The sequence below is a fragment of the Mesoplodon bidens genome (genome assembly GCF_964165515.1).
Source record: "Mesoplodon bidens genome assembly, chromosome: 9".
NCBI classification, from domain to species: Eukaryota; Metazoa; Chordata; class Mammalia; order Artiodactyla; family Ziphiidae; genus Mesoplodon; species Mesoplodon bidens.
The window spans coordinates 70174677-70193272 of record NC_138166.1 but is presented as its reverse complement, the minus strand read 5'-3'; the positions used below and the strand labels follow the sequence as shown (position 1 = coordinate 70193272).

Genomic DNA, 18596 nt, shown 5'->3' with positions numbered 1-18596 from the left:
AGCAGAACCAACAGACAATAGGCAGACCAAAAAGTCTTGAGATATTGGAATTATCAAACAAAGAAAGCCATCATACTTAGCAAGTTGAAAAAAAAGCAAAGATAGTACATAATGGTAGGAAGTTAGAAATTATAAGATAGTGACAAGGCAGCTTTGAAAAAGAACTAGACAAGTTTTAGAATCAGAAAATAAAATATCTGAAATGCATTAAATGTGCTAGTTTAACACATTAGACAAATGAGAAGTGAGCATTAGTGAACTGGAAAATATAGTTCAGATGAAGCTATGAAAGAAGGAGCTTAAAGAGGAAAAATAGAGAAAATACTATACAGAGAAAAGGATAAGACTCATTGAGGATACAGACAGATATCATCTGTGTTTTACTGGAGTCCCAGAAAGAAAGGAGGAAATGTAGGCAAAAGGAAATATTTGAAAGGATAGACACATTGGCCAGTGGAACATAAGGGTATAAAAGTAGATATCAGAATACTTGATTTATGACAAAGATGGCACAGTAATGTGGAATGGTTGAGATTTTCAATAATTAATAATTAGATAATTGGGTGTTCACACAAAAAACTTAATTTGGACTGTTATTATAAAAATAACTACATTTGGATTATAGACCTAAAAGCAAAGTGCAAAACAACAAAGCCTTTAGATGATAATGTACAATACCTTCTTGACTTTTAGGTGGGTGGAGATTTAACAAGACACAAAATGACTACGTTACACTTAAGAACTTATGTTAAGGAAAAAACAGCATTAACAGAGTCACAGAGAGGGAAAGGTATTTGCAGTACAACCAACTAAAGACTTTTTTTATATACATCTTTATTGGAGTAATTGCTTTACATTACTTAATTACTTTACATTACATTAATTAATTGCTTTACAATGTTGTGTTAGTTTCTGCTGTACAACAAAGTGAATCACCTATATGTATACATATTACCCATATCCCCTCCCTCTGGAGCCTCCCTCCCACACTCCCTATCCCACCTCTCTAGGTTATCACAAAGCACCGAGCTGATCTCCCTGTGCTATGTGGCTGCTTCCCACTAGCTATCTATTTTACATTTGGTAGTATATATAAGTCCATGCCACTCTCTTACTTCGTCCCAGCTTACCCTTCCCCCTCCCCATGTCCTCAAGTCCATTCTCTACGTCTGCGTCTTTATTCCTGCCCTGCCACTAGGTTCATCAGTACCATTTTTCTAGATTCCATATATATACATTAGCATACAGTATTTGTTTTTCTCTTTCTGACTTACTTCACTCTGTGTGACAGACTCTAGGTCTATCCACCTCACTATGAATAACTCAGTTTCACTCCTTTTTATGGCTGAGTAATATTCCATTGTATATATGTGCCATATCTTCTTTACCATTCATCTGTCGATGGACACTTAACGTTTCTTCCATGTCCTGGCTTTTGTAAATATGCTGCAGTGAACATGTGGTACATGTCTCTTTTTGAATTATGGTTTTCTCAGGGTATATGCCCAGTAGTGGGATTGCTGGGTCATATGGTAGTTCTATTTTTAGTTTTTTAAGGAACCTCCATACTGTTCTCCATAGTGGCTGTATCAACTTACATTCCTGCCAACGGTGCAGGAAGGTTCCCTTTTCTCCACACCCTCTCCAGCATTTATTGTTTCTAGATTTTTTGATAATGACCATTCTCACTGGTGTGAGGTGATACCTCATTGTGGTTTTCATTTGCGTTTCTCTAATGATTAATGATGTTGAGCATCTTTTTATGTGTTTGTTAGCAATCTGTAGATGTCTTCTTTGGAGAAATGTCCATTTAGGTCTTGTGCTCATTTTTGGATTAGGTTTTTTTTTTATGATATTGAGCTATATGAGCAGCTTGTATATTTCGGAGATTAATCCTTTCTCAGTTGCTTCATTTGCAAATATTTTCTCCCATTCTGAGGGTTGTCTTTTCATCTTGTTTATGGTTTCCTTTGCTGTGCAAAAGCTTTTAGGTTTCATTAGGTCCCATTTGTTTATTTTTGTTTTTATTTCCATTTCTCTAGAAGGTGGGTCAAAAGGATCTTGCTGTGATTTATGTCCTAGAGTGTTCTGCCTGTGTTTTCCCCTAAGAGTTTGATAGTGTCTGGCCTTACATTTAGGTCTTTAATCCATTTTGAGTTTATTTTTGTGTATGGTGTTAGGAAGTGCTCTAACTTCATTCTTTTACATGTAGCTGTCTAGTGTTCCCAGTGCCACTTATTGAAGAGGCTGTCTTTTCTCCATTGTATATTCTTGCCTCCTTTGTCATATAGGTGCATGGGTTTATCTTTGGGCTTTCTATCCTATTCCATTGAGCTATATTTCTGTTTTTGTGCCAGTACCATACTATCTTGATTACTGTAGCTCTGTAGTATCGTCTGAAGTCAGGGAGGCTGATTCCTCCAGCTCCCTTTTTCTTTCTCAAGATTGCTTTAGTTACTGGGGTCTTTTGTGTTTCCATATAAATTGTAAAATTTTTTGTTCTAGTTCTGTGAGAAATGCCATTGGTAATTTTATAGGGATTGCATTGAATCTGTAGATTGCTTTTGGGTAGAATAGTCATTTTCACAATGTTGATTCTTCCAATCCAGGAACATGGTATATCTCTCCATCTGTTTGTATCCAACTAAAGACTTTTATCTAAAATATACTGAGAGCAAAATAAAACTGTAAATCAGTGACAGAAAGGCAGCCCCATGGCAAAATGCTTCACCAAAGATGAAACCAAAATGATCAAAGATATTTAACATAAGTAATAATCAGAGAACTCCATACTTATTCTGGTTTTGTTTATCATAGGGGAAAATTAAAAGGAATCTAAATACAACAAATAGGAAATCAGCTAATTAAAATTTTATAAATATGATAGTAATGCCATTTGGTATTTACAAATGATTTAGAATTACATTAATGGGCTTTAACATATTTAAAAGTTTGCAGAACATTATATATCATTGCACTCTGGTAAGAAACTAAAATATTTGTGAATATTTATATATATTGTATGATGTCTGAACATATTTTAAAAAGTTAGCTGTGTGTGGATGATGGTACTTGGAATTATTCTAATCATAGTTTTAGTCATTTGTATTTTCTATTGTTTCTAAATTGAGCATGTACTGTATTATTTATGTAATTGATAACACAGAATGTACCAAAAATAGGGCATTATATCCATTTTTCCATTATCGGAGTCAACTTTATTTTTTTATTGAAATTCCGATCAAATGAACCACTTCTTAGTGTTAGAAAACTGTATTCATGCACATAGACACATAACTGTGTAATATGTGCAGTAGCAACACAAAAAATGTGGGATACTATCCGTATTGTAAAAATATAGATCAGTTCTGAGTGACTTATCCTTCCTTTCCTTTTCATTTAAATGGGTCCTTTAATTTTTTGTTTGTTTCTTTTAATTGCAAATACTACTTAAATCTTGTCTTCTCTTAATATGTCTCCATTCTGTTTTTAGGCTGCTTAAATGTCTTCAATATATGTCTTTTATATATATATATATATACACACTTTTTTACAGTTTTGAATTTATAGTCTAGAGCTTTTCAAAGGAAAAAAGTTTGTTATAAGTTTAATTTAAGAATGGAATTCATTTTGATAGCTTTAAGGAGCTTACAGTTTAAGATTTTCTCTTAATTTCTGGATATTTCACAGGGGAAAAAAAGCCCTTTCTAAAGTACCTTTTCTGATAAAGTAAATGAGTGTGTTATTTGTAAAATGATTTAGAGCATGTGGGTTTTAACAGGAAAGGATTTGTTTTCTGGCTTTTTCTCTGTCATATCAAGGATGTGGTTATATTTTTGTTTTGTTTTTTAGTTTGAGTGGGATGTTATTTGAATCCCATCATAAAATTACAGCACATCATAAAAATGCGGTGTGCTGTATTTGTTTTGCCATGACTTCCAAGGAGCTTAGAGATAAATTTAGGGTTCATTGCTCAGCCACGTATACACTTGCCTCTTTCAACTTATAACGGTTTTTAGGTCATTAATTATCCTTTTTATCCTTTTTGGAAGTAGAGGCAAAAAATGAATATGCATTTATGTAAATATATATGCATATACACATATATAAGTTCAGTCACACACTCTATGTAAACATGCTGTTTTAAATTTTTTTTAGCCAACAAATGGAATCTTCTTGAGCATGTTTCTGATTGTTTTGCCATTGGAATCTATGGCTCATGGCCTCTTCCATGAATTGGGTAACTGCTTAGGAGGAACATCTGTTGGGTATGCTATTGTGATTCCCACCAACTTCTGCAGGTACAGTAACCTAGTATAATAAGTAATAGCTACTTGACTCTTAATATTTTGCTAATATTGGTATAAGATTATAGCTCAGTTTTTCAAAACTATAATATTCTCAAAGTATAATACTCTTGCTTTTTTATTTTCCATTTATCCCAAATGTTTAAAAACCTTTATCTACTCTGAGTAATAATATAATCTTCAGGGTTCCATTAAAATTTTATTTTGGATAAATGTGATTAGCTTATATTTTAGCTAAAAATCATAAAATATGAATGGATTTTCTAAGTAAAGTTCCTACCCTTTCTTTAGAGAGGGATATCTTGTTTAAGAAAATGTGAAACAACATGGTGAAGTATAATAGAATGTACACTGGACCTCAGTGTCCTAAATTCTAGTTCTGTTACTTTAGGCAGATCATAACTTCTCTGGAGCTCAGTGTCTTTATCTAAAATGCAAACAATACCATTCTGCCCATATAGAGAAATGTTATGAAGAGCTAATGAGACTATAAATGTAAAAACACCACTAGAAAATGTCATACAAATACCACGAATTCAAAAACATTGGCAGTGAAGTCAAGTATTTGATTGCAGTCTTATTTGGAAATATTTTTGACCCCAAATGTATGGCAAATCTGTTTCGGTCTGTAAATATTGCCAAATTTTAGTTTTTCTTTTGTAGTTAAGTACCTTTGAAGTAGAAAAAAATAGTTCCTTGCCGTTAATGAATTCTGTTGACTGAACAGTCATCATACTTTCCTTGGCCAGGGGTGGGAGAGGGCTTGAAATGAAGTTTTTATCTGATTTCAAATATTTGACATAAAAACACAAAGTAGACTCTTTGTAGTAAATATTTCCTCCATATTAAAGACTTGATATATAAGTTGAAGATTCTCATGAGAAGTAAAATAAATACATTTAGAAGGATCACATAAAGTAAGATGTGACAACTCTGCAGGAAGAATATGTGGAAATAGTAATTTGCACAGTTAGATTTTTATTCTATTATAATTTTTGATTATGCATTGCTTTATTCTTTTGCTGTTTTGTGGCTGTTAAATGATACAAATATGGGACAAAATGTTTTGTTCTTTTAATGAAAACATAGAATTAATAGAATAGTATTGATAATACACGAAGCAAAATATAAAGTTTTCAAAATTTCTACTAGAAATCTCTTTTCTGGATAAGAGTTATGATTTTTTTCTCCCTCAATATTGATTTGATTCTGCTAGTTTTAAGACTTGGTTTATTATCTTTACTAAAGTACCATTTTACATTTTACATGTATTCCAGGATCAGGTCTAAGTCTTCAGTTAGTATTCAGTAGTATATAAGGCAGTGGACCTAAATAGTAATAATTTTTTTAATAAATTTATTTATTTTATGTATTTATTTTTGGCTGCATTGGGTCTTTGTTGCTGCACATGGGCTTTCTCTTGTTGCAGCGAGCAGGGGCTACTCTTTGTTACAGCGTGCGGGCTTCTCATTGCAGTGGCTTCTCTCGTTGCAGAGCACGGGCTCTAGGTGCACAGGCTTCAGTAGTTGTGGCTCACGGGCTCTAGAGTGCAGGCTCAGTAATTGTGGCACATGGGCTTAGTTGATCCGCAGCATGTGGGATATTCCCAGACCAGGGCTCGAACTCATGTCCCCTGCATTGGCAGGCGGATTCTTAACCACTGCGCCACCAGAGAAGTCCATAATAATTGTTTTAAAATGTCATTTATTAAAAGGTAAGTTCTATCATTTATGTACCTTAAGTTAGTGAAACTTGAACACAACTTTATAAAGACTGTCTTTTTCAACACAGAAATTAAATATATAATTTAAAATATCGCTTCCATATTTTGTTAAAATTTTTTTCTCAAGAAAAAAGTGCTTTCATTATTGTCCCCACCCAGGTATTCTTGAAACATTTTGGGGGTAGAATTAGTACAGTCTTGCTTTTTAAAGTTTTGTTTAATATCTGTCATTTGGTAAGAATATATGAATAAAGAATGAAGAGTCGTACTATCTACATTTGGAGATATTCTCCCAGCTTCCAGTTTTATTGATAAGAAATATAATTTTTAGAAACTAGGCTTTGATTTTCCAAGCTTAATTCTTAGCACTGTAGAAAATTTAGGAAAGATGTTTTTCTTAAAAAAATTCCTGCCATTTAATTAGCCACTTATGATTCTTAGATAATTTATTTGAAGAATAGGAATGTGACATAGAATGAACACTTCATAAACACTAAAATGATCTTTTTTTCTCCTTCTTCAGTCCTGATGGTCAGCCAACACTTCTTCCACCAGAACATGTACAGGAGTTAAATTTGAGGTCTACTGGCATGCTCAATGCTATCCAAAGATTTTTTGCATATCACATGATTGAGACCTATGGATGTGACTATTCTACAAGTGGCCTGTCCTTTGATACGCTACATTCCAAACTGAAAGCTTTCCTTGAACTTCGGACTGTGGATGGACCTAGACATGATACGTATGTTTTGTATTACAGTGGGCACACCCATGGTACAGGAGAGTGGGCTCTTGCAGGTAAATCCACCTCTGGCAATTTCACTATTGTAAAAATACGCCTATTCGTGAAAATCTGTCCTTCACACTGAAACATTAAGTTTCCAGATTCTCAGTTTTCCACTTCACAGATTACCAAGTATACATATCACTGTTCTGTTTACCTTTTCTCTGGCATACTTGTTTAGCATAATTTTAGTAATCTCTAAAGGTTTTGAAAATTATGTTTTGTGTTGATTGGAAGAAAAAAATCTGACTGCTTGATCTGAGACTTATAATTAGTTTTCCTTTAAAGTATTTTCAGAATTATTTAATGTAGTTACATTTTTCAGAAGCTGATTAACTTATTTGACTAATACTTCTAAGTCTTTAAGGTGTTACAGGATGCTGATTTCAATAGTTCTTCACATATGCAGTTTTATTTATGTTAGAAAGCTCACCATAGTTTTAAGCAGCAGGTGATATGATATGGTTGGAGTAGTGCTTAGGACAGTGCTTGGTCCTCATTTGCCCCAACAGTGTTGTTTGAGGTAAGTTACTCTCTGTTTCAGTTCTCTCATCTGTAAATAGAAGGGGTAATGTTAAGTCTCCTTGCCAAGGGAGAAATGAGACCCTGTAAGTCAAAGGCTTTGTTTTATGAATTACTTGCTTAGTGCCCAGAAGAGAGTCTGGCATATAGTAGGAGAGATCCTTAAGTAATATAGATAGATGGATGAAATCATTGAATGAATCACAAAAAAGGTAATTTCTTATTTTAGATTAGAAATAGTTTTTAAATTTAATTATATCCTACTTTTTTCTATAAAATATTTCAGATGTTTTACACCACGAACACAAACAATAAAATAATCATAAAATATAAGTAGAAAATGATATTCAGATCAAAGAAAAATATAAAACAAAAGTATTATGGAAGGACAGAGGTAGAGTGCCAATACAAGAACTCCAGAAGAAAGGAAATAAACTCAAGGTTAAAGGAGAGGATTTCAAACCATCATGGTCTCACTAATTTCATGCCAGATTGGTTGCCAGGGTTTTATTATAAATACATTTTTGTAATTTTTTGGTTTTGCAAATAAATATTGAATAACTCAATGGCTGTCTAGAAGGAGTAAAGGCAAACTAATACTTACCGAGCACATGTGAAGCACAGCTACTATGCTTGGTACTTTATACACATTATTAGATTTAATCTTCACTTGAAATTTCTTGAAGTAAATACTATCACCTCTATCATCTTCATTTTTCAGAGGATGAAATGAAAGCTGAAAGTGGTTACATAACTTATCTATAGTCATACTACTACTAAGTGATGGAATCATGATTCAAGCCCAGATCTCCCTGACCCCTAAAATCGTCCCCCTATTGCACCATGTTGCTGCCAAAGGTGAAAACCATGAAGATAGAGAAATGGCATGTTCTGGTTCAGTAGATATTTTTGTTAGCACGGTTCACCCATTTTCAAAATACTGTAATATAGAAGAAGCTAGTCAACATTAAAACTACTTCAGTATAATGGTTTATAAAATCATTTACTTGACCTATACTTTTTTAATAACACAATGTGTAAAATAACTTTTTAATTTTTATGGCTATTTCAAGTTCAGGTAAAGTATAGCATTCTGTGTACTTTAGAGCACAAGAGAAAAAGTTCTAGTCTGTTGAAAAACCTTTACAGAAATATATTTCAGACCTAAAAGCAGGGATTGATTATTGAAAACTACTGCAGTGCTTTTAATAATAACCTCTTCCCTAAGCAAACAGGTCAAAAAAAGCATAACTTTGGTGGCCATGGATATATCCTTAGTTATTTTTAAGTTTTATAGGAAAGTAATTTAAGAAGCATGTTATACATTTCCATGAAGGATTTATTACTTAATGTAAACATTTTGCCAAAAGTTTGCATTTTTCTTAAGTCCTTTAAAATTTATCTCAAGTATTTTTTAAAAGGTGGCTTTGGAAATAAGTTCTAGATGTTCAGTTTACTGATTTTTTTGTTTGTTTTTAGTTTATTTTTGTGTATGCTGTTAGGGAGTGTTCTAATTTCATTCTTTTACATGTAGCTGTCCAGTTTTTCCAGCACCACTTATTGAAGAGTCTGTTTTTTCTCCATTGTATATCCTTGCCTCCTTTGTCACAGATTAGTTGACCCTAGGTGCGTGGTTAGCTCTGGGCTTTCTGTCCTGTTCCATTGATATATATTTCTGTTTTTGTGCCAGTACCATATTGTCTTGATGACTGTAGCTTTGCAGTATAGTGTTAAGTCAGGGAGTCTGATTCCTCCAGCTCCATTTTTTTCCTTCAAGAATGCTTTGGCTATCCGGGGTCTTTTGTGTCTCCATACAAATTTTAAGATTTTTTGTCCTAGTTCTGTAAAAAATGCCATTAGTAATTTGAGAGGGATTGCATTGAATCTGTAGATTGCTTTGGGCAGTATAGTCATTTTCACAATATTGATTCTTCCAATCCAAAAACATGGTATATCTCTCCGTCTGTTGGTATCATCTTTAATTTCTTTCATCAGTGTCTTATAGTTTCTGCATACAAGTCTTTTGTCTCCCTAGGTAGGATTATTCCTAGGTATTTTATTCTTTTTGTTGCAATGGTAAATGGGGGTGTTTCCTTAATTTCTCTTTCAGAGTGTTCATCATTAGTGTATAGGAATGCAGGAGATTTCTGTGCGTTAATTTTGTATCCTGCAACTTTACCAAAATCATTGATTAGCTCTAGTAGTTTTCTGGTGCCATCTTTAGGATTCTCTGTGTATAGTAGTATCATGTCATCTGCAGACAGTGACAGTTTTACTTCTTCTTTTCCAATTTGTATTCCTTTTATTTCTTTTTCTTCTCTGATTGCTGTGGCTAGGACTTCCAAAACTATGTTGAATAATAGTGGTAAGAGTGGACATCCTTGTCTTGTTCCTGATCTTAGGGGAAATGCTTTCAGGTTTTCACCATTGAGAATGGTTTGCCTTTATGATATATGGCCTTTATTATGTTGAGGTAGGTTCCCTCTATGCCCACTTTCTGGAGAGTTTTTATCATAAATGGGTGTTGAATTTTGTCAAAAGCTTTTTCTGCATCTATGGAGATGATCATATGGTTTTTCTTCTTCAATTTGTTAATATGGTGTATTACATTGATTTGCATATATTGAAGAATCCTTGCATCTCTGGGATAAATCCCACTTGATCATGGTGTATGATCCTTTCGGTGTGTTGTTGGATTCTGTTTGCTAGTATTTTGTTGAGGATTTTTGCATCTATATTCATCAGTGATATCGGTCAGTAATTTTCTTTTTCCTTTTTTGTAGTATCTTTGTCTGGTTTTGGTATCAGGGTGATGGTGGCCTCATAGAACAAGTTGTGGGAGTTTTCCTTCCTCTGCAATTTTTTGGAAGTGTCTGAGAAGGATGGGTGTTAGCTTTTCTCTAAATGTGTGATAGAATTCGCCTGTGAAGCCATCTGGTCCTGGACTTTTGTTTGTTGGAAGATTTTTAATCACAGTTTCAATTTCATTACTTGTGATTGGTCTGTTCATACTTTCTATTTCTTCCTAGTTCAGTCTTGGAAGGTTATACCTTTCTAAGAATTTGTCCATTTCTTCCAGGTTGTCCATTTTATTGGCATAGTGTTGCTTGCAGTAGTCTCTTAGGATGCTTTGTATTTCTGCAGTGTCTGTTGTCACTTCTCCTTTTTCATTTATAATTTTATTGATTTGAGTCCTCTCCCTCTTTTTCTTGATGAGTCTGGCTAATGGCTTATTAATTTTGTTTATCTTCTCAAAGAACCAGCTTTTAGTTTTGTTGATCTTTGCTATTGTTTTCTTTGTTTCTATTTCATTTATTTCTGCTCTGATCTTTACGATTTCTTTCCTTCTGTTAACTTTGGGTTTAGTTTGTTCTTCTTTCTCTAGTTCCTTTAGGTGTAAGGTTAGATTGAGATTTTCCTTGTTTCTTGAGGTTGGCTTGTATAGCTATAATCTTCCCTCTTAGAACTGTTTTTGCTGCATGCAAAAGGTTTTGGATCGTCATTTGTCTCTAGGTATTTTTTTATTTCCTCTTTGATTTCTTCAGTGATCTCTTGGTTATTTAGTAACATATTGTTTAGCCTCCATATGTTCGTGTTTTTTATGTTTTTTCCCCTGTAATTCATTGCTAATCTCATAGTGTTGTGGTCAGAAAAGAAGCTTGATATGATTTCAGTTTTCTTAAATTCACTGAGGTCTGATTTGTGACCCAAGATGTGATCTATCCTGGAGAATGTTCTGTGCGCACTTGAGAAGAAAGTGTACTCTGCTGTTTTTGGATGGAATGTCCTATAAATATCAGTTAAATCTATCTGGTTTATTGTGTCATTTAAAGCTGGTGTTTCCTTATTAATTTTCTGTTTGGATGATCTGTCCATTGGTGTAAGTGAGGTGTTAAAGTCCCCCACTGTTATTGTGTTACTGTCGATTTCATCTTTTATAGCTGTTAGCTGTTGCCTTATGTATTGAGGTGCTCCTATGTTGGGTGCAGATATATTTATAATTGTTATATCTTCTTGGATTGATCCCTTGATCATTATGTAGTGTCCTTCCTTGTCTCTTGTAACATTCTTTATTTTAAAGTCTATTTTATCTGATATGAGTATTGCTTCTCCAGCTTTCTTTTGATTTCCATTTGCATGGAATATCTTTTTCCATCCCCTCACTTTCAGCCTGTATGTGTCCCTAGGTCTGAAGTGGGTCTCTTGTAGACAGCATATAGATGGGTCTTGTTTTTGTATCCATTCATCCAGTCTGTGTCTTTTGGTTGGAGCATCTAATCCATTTACATTTAAGATAATTGTTGATATGTATGTTCCTATTACCATTTTCTTAATTTTGGGGGGTTTGTTTTTGTAGGTCTTTTCCTTCTCTTGTGTTTCCTACCTAGAGAAGTTCCTTTAGCATTTGTTGTAGAGCTGGTTTGGTGGTGCTGAATTCCCTTAGCTTTTGCTTGTCTGTAAAGCCTGTAATTTCTCCATTAAATCTGAATGAGATTCTTGCTGGGAAGAGTAATTTTGGTTGTAGGTTCTTCCCTTTCATCACTTTAAGTACTCCCTTCTGGCTTGTAGAGTTTCTGCTGAGAAATCAGCTGTTAACCTTACGGGAGTTCCCTTGTATGTTATTTGTCATTTTTCCCTTGCTGCTTTCAATAATTTTTTTCTGTCTTTAATTTTTGCCAATTTGATTACTATGTGTCTCGGTGTGTTTCTCCTTGGTTTTATCCTGTATGGGACTCTGCGCTTTCTGGACTTGGGTGGCTATTTCCTTTCCCATGTTAGGGAAGTTTTTGACCATAATCTCTTCAAATATTTTCTCAGGTCCTTTCTCTCTGTCTCTCCTTCTGGGACCCGTATAATGCAAATGTTGTTGTGTTTAATGTTGCCCCAGAGGTCTCTTAGGCTGTCTTCCTTTCTTTTCATTCTTTTTTCTTTGTTCTGTTCCATAGCAGTGAATTCCACCATTCTGTCTTCCAGGTCACTTATCCGTTCTTCTGCCTCAGTTATTCTGCTATTGATTCCTTCTAGTGTAGTTTTCATTTCAGTTATTGTATTGTTCATCTCTGTTTTTTTGTTTGTTCTTTAATTCTTCCTGATCTTTGTTAAACATTTCTTGCATCTTTTTTTTTTTTTTTTTTTTTTTTGCGTTACATGGGCCTCTCACTGTTGTGGCCTCTCCCGTTGCGGAGCACAGGCTCCGGACGCACAGGCTCAACAGCCATGGCTCACGGGCCCAGCCGCTCCGCGGCATGTGGGATCCTCCCAGACCGGGGCACGAACCCGCGTCCCCTGCATCGGCAGGCGGACCCTCAACCACTGCGCCACCAGGGAAGCCCTCTTGCATCTTTTTGATCTTTGCCTCCATTCTTTTTCCGAGGTCCTGGATCATCTTTACTGTCATTATTCTGAATTCTTTTTCTGGAAGGTTGCCTATCTCCACTTCATTTAGTTGTTTTTCTGGGGTTTTATCTTGTTCCTCCATCTGGTACATAGCCCTCTGCCTTTTCATCTTGTCTTTCTGTGAATGTGGTTTTTGTCCCACAGGCTGCAGAATTGTAGTTCTTGCTTCTCAGTTTACTGATATTTATATTAGCTTTTTCATTTCTTAGGAAATGTAATAGACACCAAGATAAATAGCATAAATGTGTTCTTAAATTTTCATTCACTATGAATAAGGAATAATTTATGAAGACAGACTCTAAAGTAGGGTTATATTTTAGGTAAATGTCTAGCAGTTACATTCTACAATGTTATCTTTATAATATTTTTTAAATTATGTCAATAGTTTAGCCATTATAGAATTATTCTGTTAGCCCAGAAGACCTGTTCGTGTATGTGTAACTTTCTGTGTGAGAGTCTTTGTTGTAAAAATAGGAAAAAAAAATGGAGAAAGCATAGCTTGACAAGACTTCTCTTTCCCAAGGAGGCTAGGTTTTGTCTCATAATAATTCAGCAACTGTATACTCCCAAACGGCCTGAGGCACCTGGCTCAGTGGATGAGTCCTCTTTTCAGTCAGTTCCTGCCCTTGGCCTGCTTGAAACAAACCTCAAAGGTTGATTCTATCTCAGAAGTAGTATTGAACACCCCTGCTCTGAAGAAAATGCTTTAATTCATTCCAAGCCAAGTGACAAAGAACTCTAAGCACTGAGATTTATCAATAGGTATTTTTCTAAAAACCTCTAAATAGGAAACATCACGACTTGATTTTACTTCAGTAAGTTAAGAGTAGGTCCAGAAATCACTGTGAGAAAGAAAATCTGTATGTGCCCTTTATCCCATACCTTTACTGTTAGTACTTCTTAGAATATGTAGTCTTCTTACATTTATGGGGCTTCATAATGTAGAACCTGATATTTTTTCCTCTATGTTTGAGGGTAAAAAACAATTATGGTAATGACAAGAGAGACAGAAATACATTAAAAAATGTAGATAACCTATAAAGCAGTTTATCACAGGTTAACAGTCTTTAAAATGCAGTCTCAATTACTTGAACTGTTGGCTTGAATTAGATTACTTGAATCAGATGGCTGTTATCTGAGATAAATGTAAATATTTTGCATCTGGGCCAAAAGCCAAATGCAACATAGAAACTGTTCATAGGAGAAAGCAGAGCAAAACAAAACAAGAGAAGAGAAATAGTATAAAGGGCTTTAATACTGCTTTAAATTTCTTGCTGATATCTAAAGAGCATGTTTATAAGAGAATTAGTGTAGAGTGTGCTGAAGAATATTTATTGAAATAGTTGTAGAAGGCAAGTTAGAACGATGATACAGGCAAGTTAGAACAATGATGTTTTGTGGCAGATGGAATTTGTATAATAACTCTTGTAATCTGTGTTGTCCTGTCATCTCCAGAGAAGTTTAATAAAACTGGCCATAAAGAAAAGTGAGCTTGATTATATTTAAAAAGATATCTCCTGGGGCTTCCCTGGTGGCCCAGTGGTTGAGAGTCCACCTGCAGATGCAGGGGACATGGGTTCATGCCCCGGTCCGGGAAGATCCCACATGCCACGAAGCAGCTAGGCCTGTGAGCCATAGCCGCGGAGCCTGTGCTCCACAACGGGAGAGGCCACAACAGTGAGAGGCCTGCATACCGCAAAAAAAAATCTCCTGGAGGTCTTTGTGAAGCAATATGTTAGTAATATGTGAAAAATAGTGTCTCTGAGATGATTGATAGGTATGAGTGTAAGAGCAGTTCATGAAACAAATTTTTCATTGTCACAGTCTAAGATATAGCAGGCTGATGAATAAAAGAATATTAATTATTCATAAAGAATGTCATATACCTTGACTTTATAGGTCATATTATTAATAGAATCCAAATTCTAAAGGATTCTCTATCTCTCCAGTATTGTCATTTTGATAGTTTAGCAAAGAGCATGGTTGCTCTTGTAAAAACACATATTCTGAAGTTAGGTTGTTGGAACTTGTATTAGTAAATTGTAGCATGTTAAAACTTTTTTCTAATTATAAAAGTAACATATATTCAACATAAAAATTTTGGAACATATAAAGAAGTATAACAACCACCACCTGAAATCCAAATACCCGGAAATAACTACTGCTGTTATTTTTGTAGATACACTTCTGTGTCATGCTTTTTCTAATATCATAGATATTTTTGTCATTAAAGTTTCTTTATAAATATCATTTATTATAAAACTCTTCTCATAAGGTTATACCATAATTTATATCCGTTCCCCCAGTAGTTTCAGATTTTACACTATCTTAGATAGCAGTGGGAAGATAAGCTTTATATGTAATTTTTTGTCTGCATTTCTGCCCTTTCCTTAGGGTAAATTCCTAGAATTGGAATGACTGGATTAGTATACCATTTGAGACAGAGCCAGGACTAGGGTGAGGTGAGAATGGCAGTTGCTTGGGGCACAGAATTTAAGAGGATGCTAAAAATTAACTGATGAAGATAATATTTTAATGCAATATATTTAAAAATCAAAAGTAATGCAAAAAGAAACCCATCCATAATGAACCACATGTAAATACTAGCTATAAGACATATTTCTAAGTCAGAAATATATTTACTTTAGACCTGTCTGGTATATATTTTTTTAATCCTTTATTGTTGTTCAGGTATAAAGCTGATTTTAAAATAAACCCATTCCAAACTCATTCTTGTTACTGGTAGGAAGGGTGTTTTTCATCTCATAGGTAACTACATATGAGGAGATAAGTTAATTTATCAGAAGTGTAGAACGGGGTGAGCCAGCTTTTTCTGTAAGGACCAGATATTTTTGGCTTGGTAGGCCATAAAGTCCCTGTCGCAACTACTTAGCTCTACCATTGTAGTATAAAAACAGCCATAGACAGAATATAAATAAATGAATGTTATTTATAAAAATACAAAATATAAATTTCCTATAATTTTTACATGTCACAAACTTCTGCTCTTAAAAAAAATTTTTTTACCGTTTAAAAATATAAAATCAGTTCTTAGCTCTCAGGCTATGCAAAACAAGTGGCAGGCTGGATTTGACCACGAGCCATAATTTGCTGCCCCTGATGTAGAATATTTGCTTTGCTGTATAATTTTAATTTTTTCACTAAGTTTAACTTTATAAAATAATTTTCTTATTTTATCATAGCATATCCCTTTAATGTGAATAACAGGATGATTGGGGGATTGGGGGTGGTTTTTTTTTTTTTTGGTTTGATTTTTTACCTGAAGCCGAAAGTCTGTTTTTTGTTTTTAAAAATTCTTCTGAAAAAGATACTTTGAAAAAAAGGCTCCCTCTTTTTTTTCTTACATATTTTAAGAACTTAAAGAAAATACACTTAAGACAAAAGAGTATTCTTAGTAAGACACTTCAGAAATTCTTGCTCTACTGAACTTTCTGTTGTTCACAGGTGGAGACATACTACGCCTTGACACACTTTTAGAATGGTGGCGAGAAAAGAATGGTTCCTTCTGTTCCCGACTTATTATCATATTAGACAGTGAGAATTCAACCCCCTGGGTGAAAGAAGTGAGAAAAATCAGTGACCAGTATATTGCAGTGCAAGGAGCAGAGATGACAAAAACAATAGATATTGAAGAAGCTGACCCACCGCAGCTGGGTGACTTTACAAAAGACTGGGTAGAATATAACTGCAACTCCATTAATAACATCTGCTGGACTGAAAAGGGACGCACAGTGAAAGCAGTGTATGGCGTGTCAAAACGATGGAGTGACTACACTCTGCATTTGCCAACGGGAAGCGATGTGGCCAAGCACTGGATGTTGTACTTTCCTCGTATTACATATCCACTAGTGCATTTGGCAAATTGGTTGTGTGGTCTGAACCTTTTTTGGATCTGCAAAACTTGTTTTAGGTGCTTGAAAAGATTAAAAATGAGTTGGTTTCTTCCTACCGTGCTGGACACAGGACAAGGCTTCAAACTTGTCAAATCTTAATTTGGAACCCAAAGTGGAATATTGTTGAGAGTTCATTCTACCAGTTATCACTAACTTGCCATTTTTTGCATATTGTATTTTTATTTGTAAAAAATATCTTGTTACTTCTGTAGCTGCTCCCATTTTGTCTTTTCTCCAGTAATTATGGTATATGTAAGGTGTTGGGAATAAGCATTATTTTATACTAAAAATATGTAGGGAGTCACAAATGTTGACTTTGTAACTGCATAAGAGATGTTAAAAATAATAACAATGCACTTTGTGGAATGTTTGCATATGCCTCTGATTAGAAAGAAGACACTCTGCTCTGCAGTGGCCAATGAAGAATTACTAATGCCTTATTTTCTAGGCATAGATTAAAGAATGTAAACCAGACAATTTACTATTGTAAGAAAACTACCAATTTGCTTACAGAAGATTATTTTTTGTGAACAGTAGGTTTGAGTTCAAGGCCATTTGAAGAATTACAAGCTCTCTCTTAGAAAAGGGGAAAGGAAGAAGTCTGCTTAAAATGAATGCAAAATTTGCTTGTAGTCCATCACGTTTAGTTACTTGGCTATGACCTGTTATTGATATCACAGAGAAGCCCAAATCACTGTTTAGGTCAAGACATTCTTCATATAGGTAACTGTAAGAAGCTAGAGCCTACAAATTGCTCCTTCATGCATTGTTAGGGGCCTCTGAAAGCACTGGCAGTTTTAAGAGTCTTTCTCAGGGTAACAATGTTTTCTTAATGAACAATGTTTCCAGCTACAAATTCCTTCCAAATAAATTGTCTTCCCTTTGAAAAAGTAATCTTTAGAAATTTAGCCATTTGTCATTGATTTAGGCTATTTTCAGTACTGAGAAATGATTTTGATCTCCATAGAGTTCATGCTCTGTCATGAAAACTATTTTTCAGATCCCCATTAGTGGTAACACTTTTTTCTACTGAAGGTCAAAGGATTGGAAACAGGTCATTTTTCTTCATGTATACATGTAATGTATTCTGTAAAAAAGTATTCATATTGGCAGTTTTACTTAAGCATAATGGTGTGGTTGTAATTTTTAAAACTTAATTCAGTGTTTTCTTGGATTAAAGCAGGCATGGATCAGGGTATCTCCTAAGAGGTAATTTACCTCCTATTCCCTTCCAATAATCCTTACAGTCTAAGTTTTCATCTCTGAGAAATAACAAGAAGGGAATAGAATCAAATTTGGGGATAATCTAATCTTTGTTGTTTAAATGGTGTGACGTCTCACCATTAAAGCCATTTTTTCCAGCCTCAGAGAGAGGAAATAATGCCTCTACCATCTTCTACCTGGTGACTTGAAGTTTTAGTTAGGAAGAAGTCACTTAGCGTCAGGGAACTTGTATACCACTATCTATGCAGCATTGTTATATAGAGTCTGATTATTTCTCTGTTTTGAGTATGATTTTCCTAATGTTCTGAATAAAATTTTGTCAAAAATTAATTTTTCACATAATGTGCGAATAACAATTATTGAATGTTTTAGTGTATTAAGAGAGAGAGTCATAAAAAATGTCCAAGTATTAGAGTTCATGGTTAGTAGCAGGCTGATTTAAAATTTTCCAATATTTGGTTACATATTTATATAAACATCATCCAAATGAAATAGAGTGTTTCATTACTATTCAAAAATAGTGTAGCAGACAAGCCAAGTGTTAAAATTATGAGCTTACAGCTACAAAACACAGTTTAATTAATGTTAAGTAAAATCATCTTTTAAATTCTGAGCCAGTTATTAAGCCAATTAGCTTTAACTAAAGTGTATCTCTTTATTCTGACAAAGCCAAATATAAAAGTATATCCTGCATTCTTTATAAAGTGATACTAAGATTTTACTAA

The 18596-nt window shown here is 34.3% G+C and overlaps 1 protein-coding gene across 1 annotated transcript in view; it reads left to right on the top strand.

The window, feature by feature from the left end:
* The window catches only part of TMEM168 (transmembrane protein 168), a 51143-nt gene extending 32942 nt beyond the window's left edge, over window positions 1-18201 (top strand). Inside the window, exons 3-5 of the mRNA XM_081244133.1 lie at window positions 4159-4301; window positions 6554-6828; window positions 16199-18201. Of these exons, the coding sequence (XP_081100259.1) occupies window positions 4159-4301; window positions 6554-6828; window positions 16199-16746 (966 nt within the window). The 3' untranslated portion in view covers window positions 16747-18201. The remainder of the gene's footprint in view (window positions 1-4158; window positions 4302-6553; window positions 6829-16198) is intronic.
* The last annotated feature ends 395 nt before the right edge of the window (window positions 18202-18596 follow it).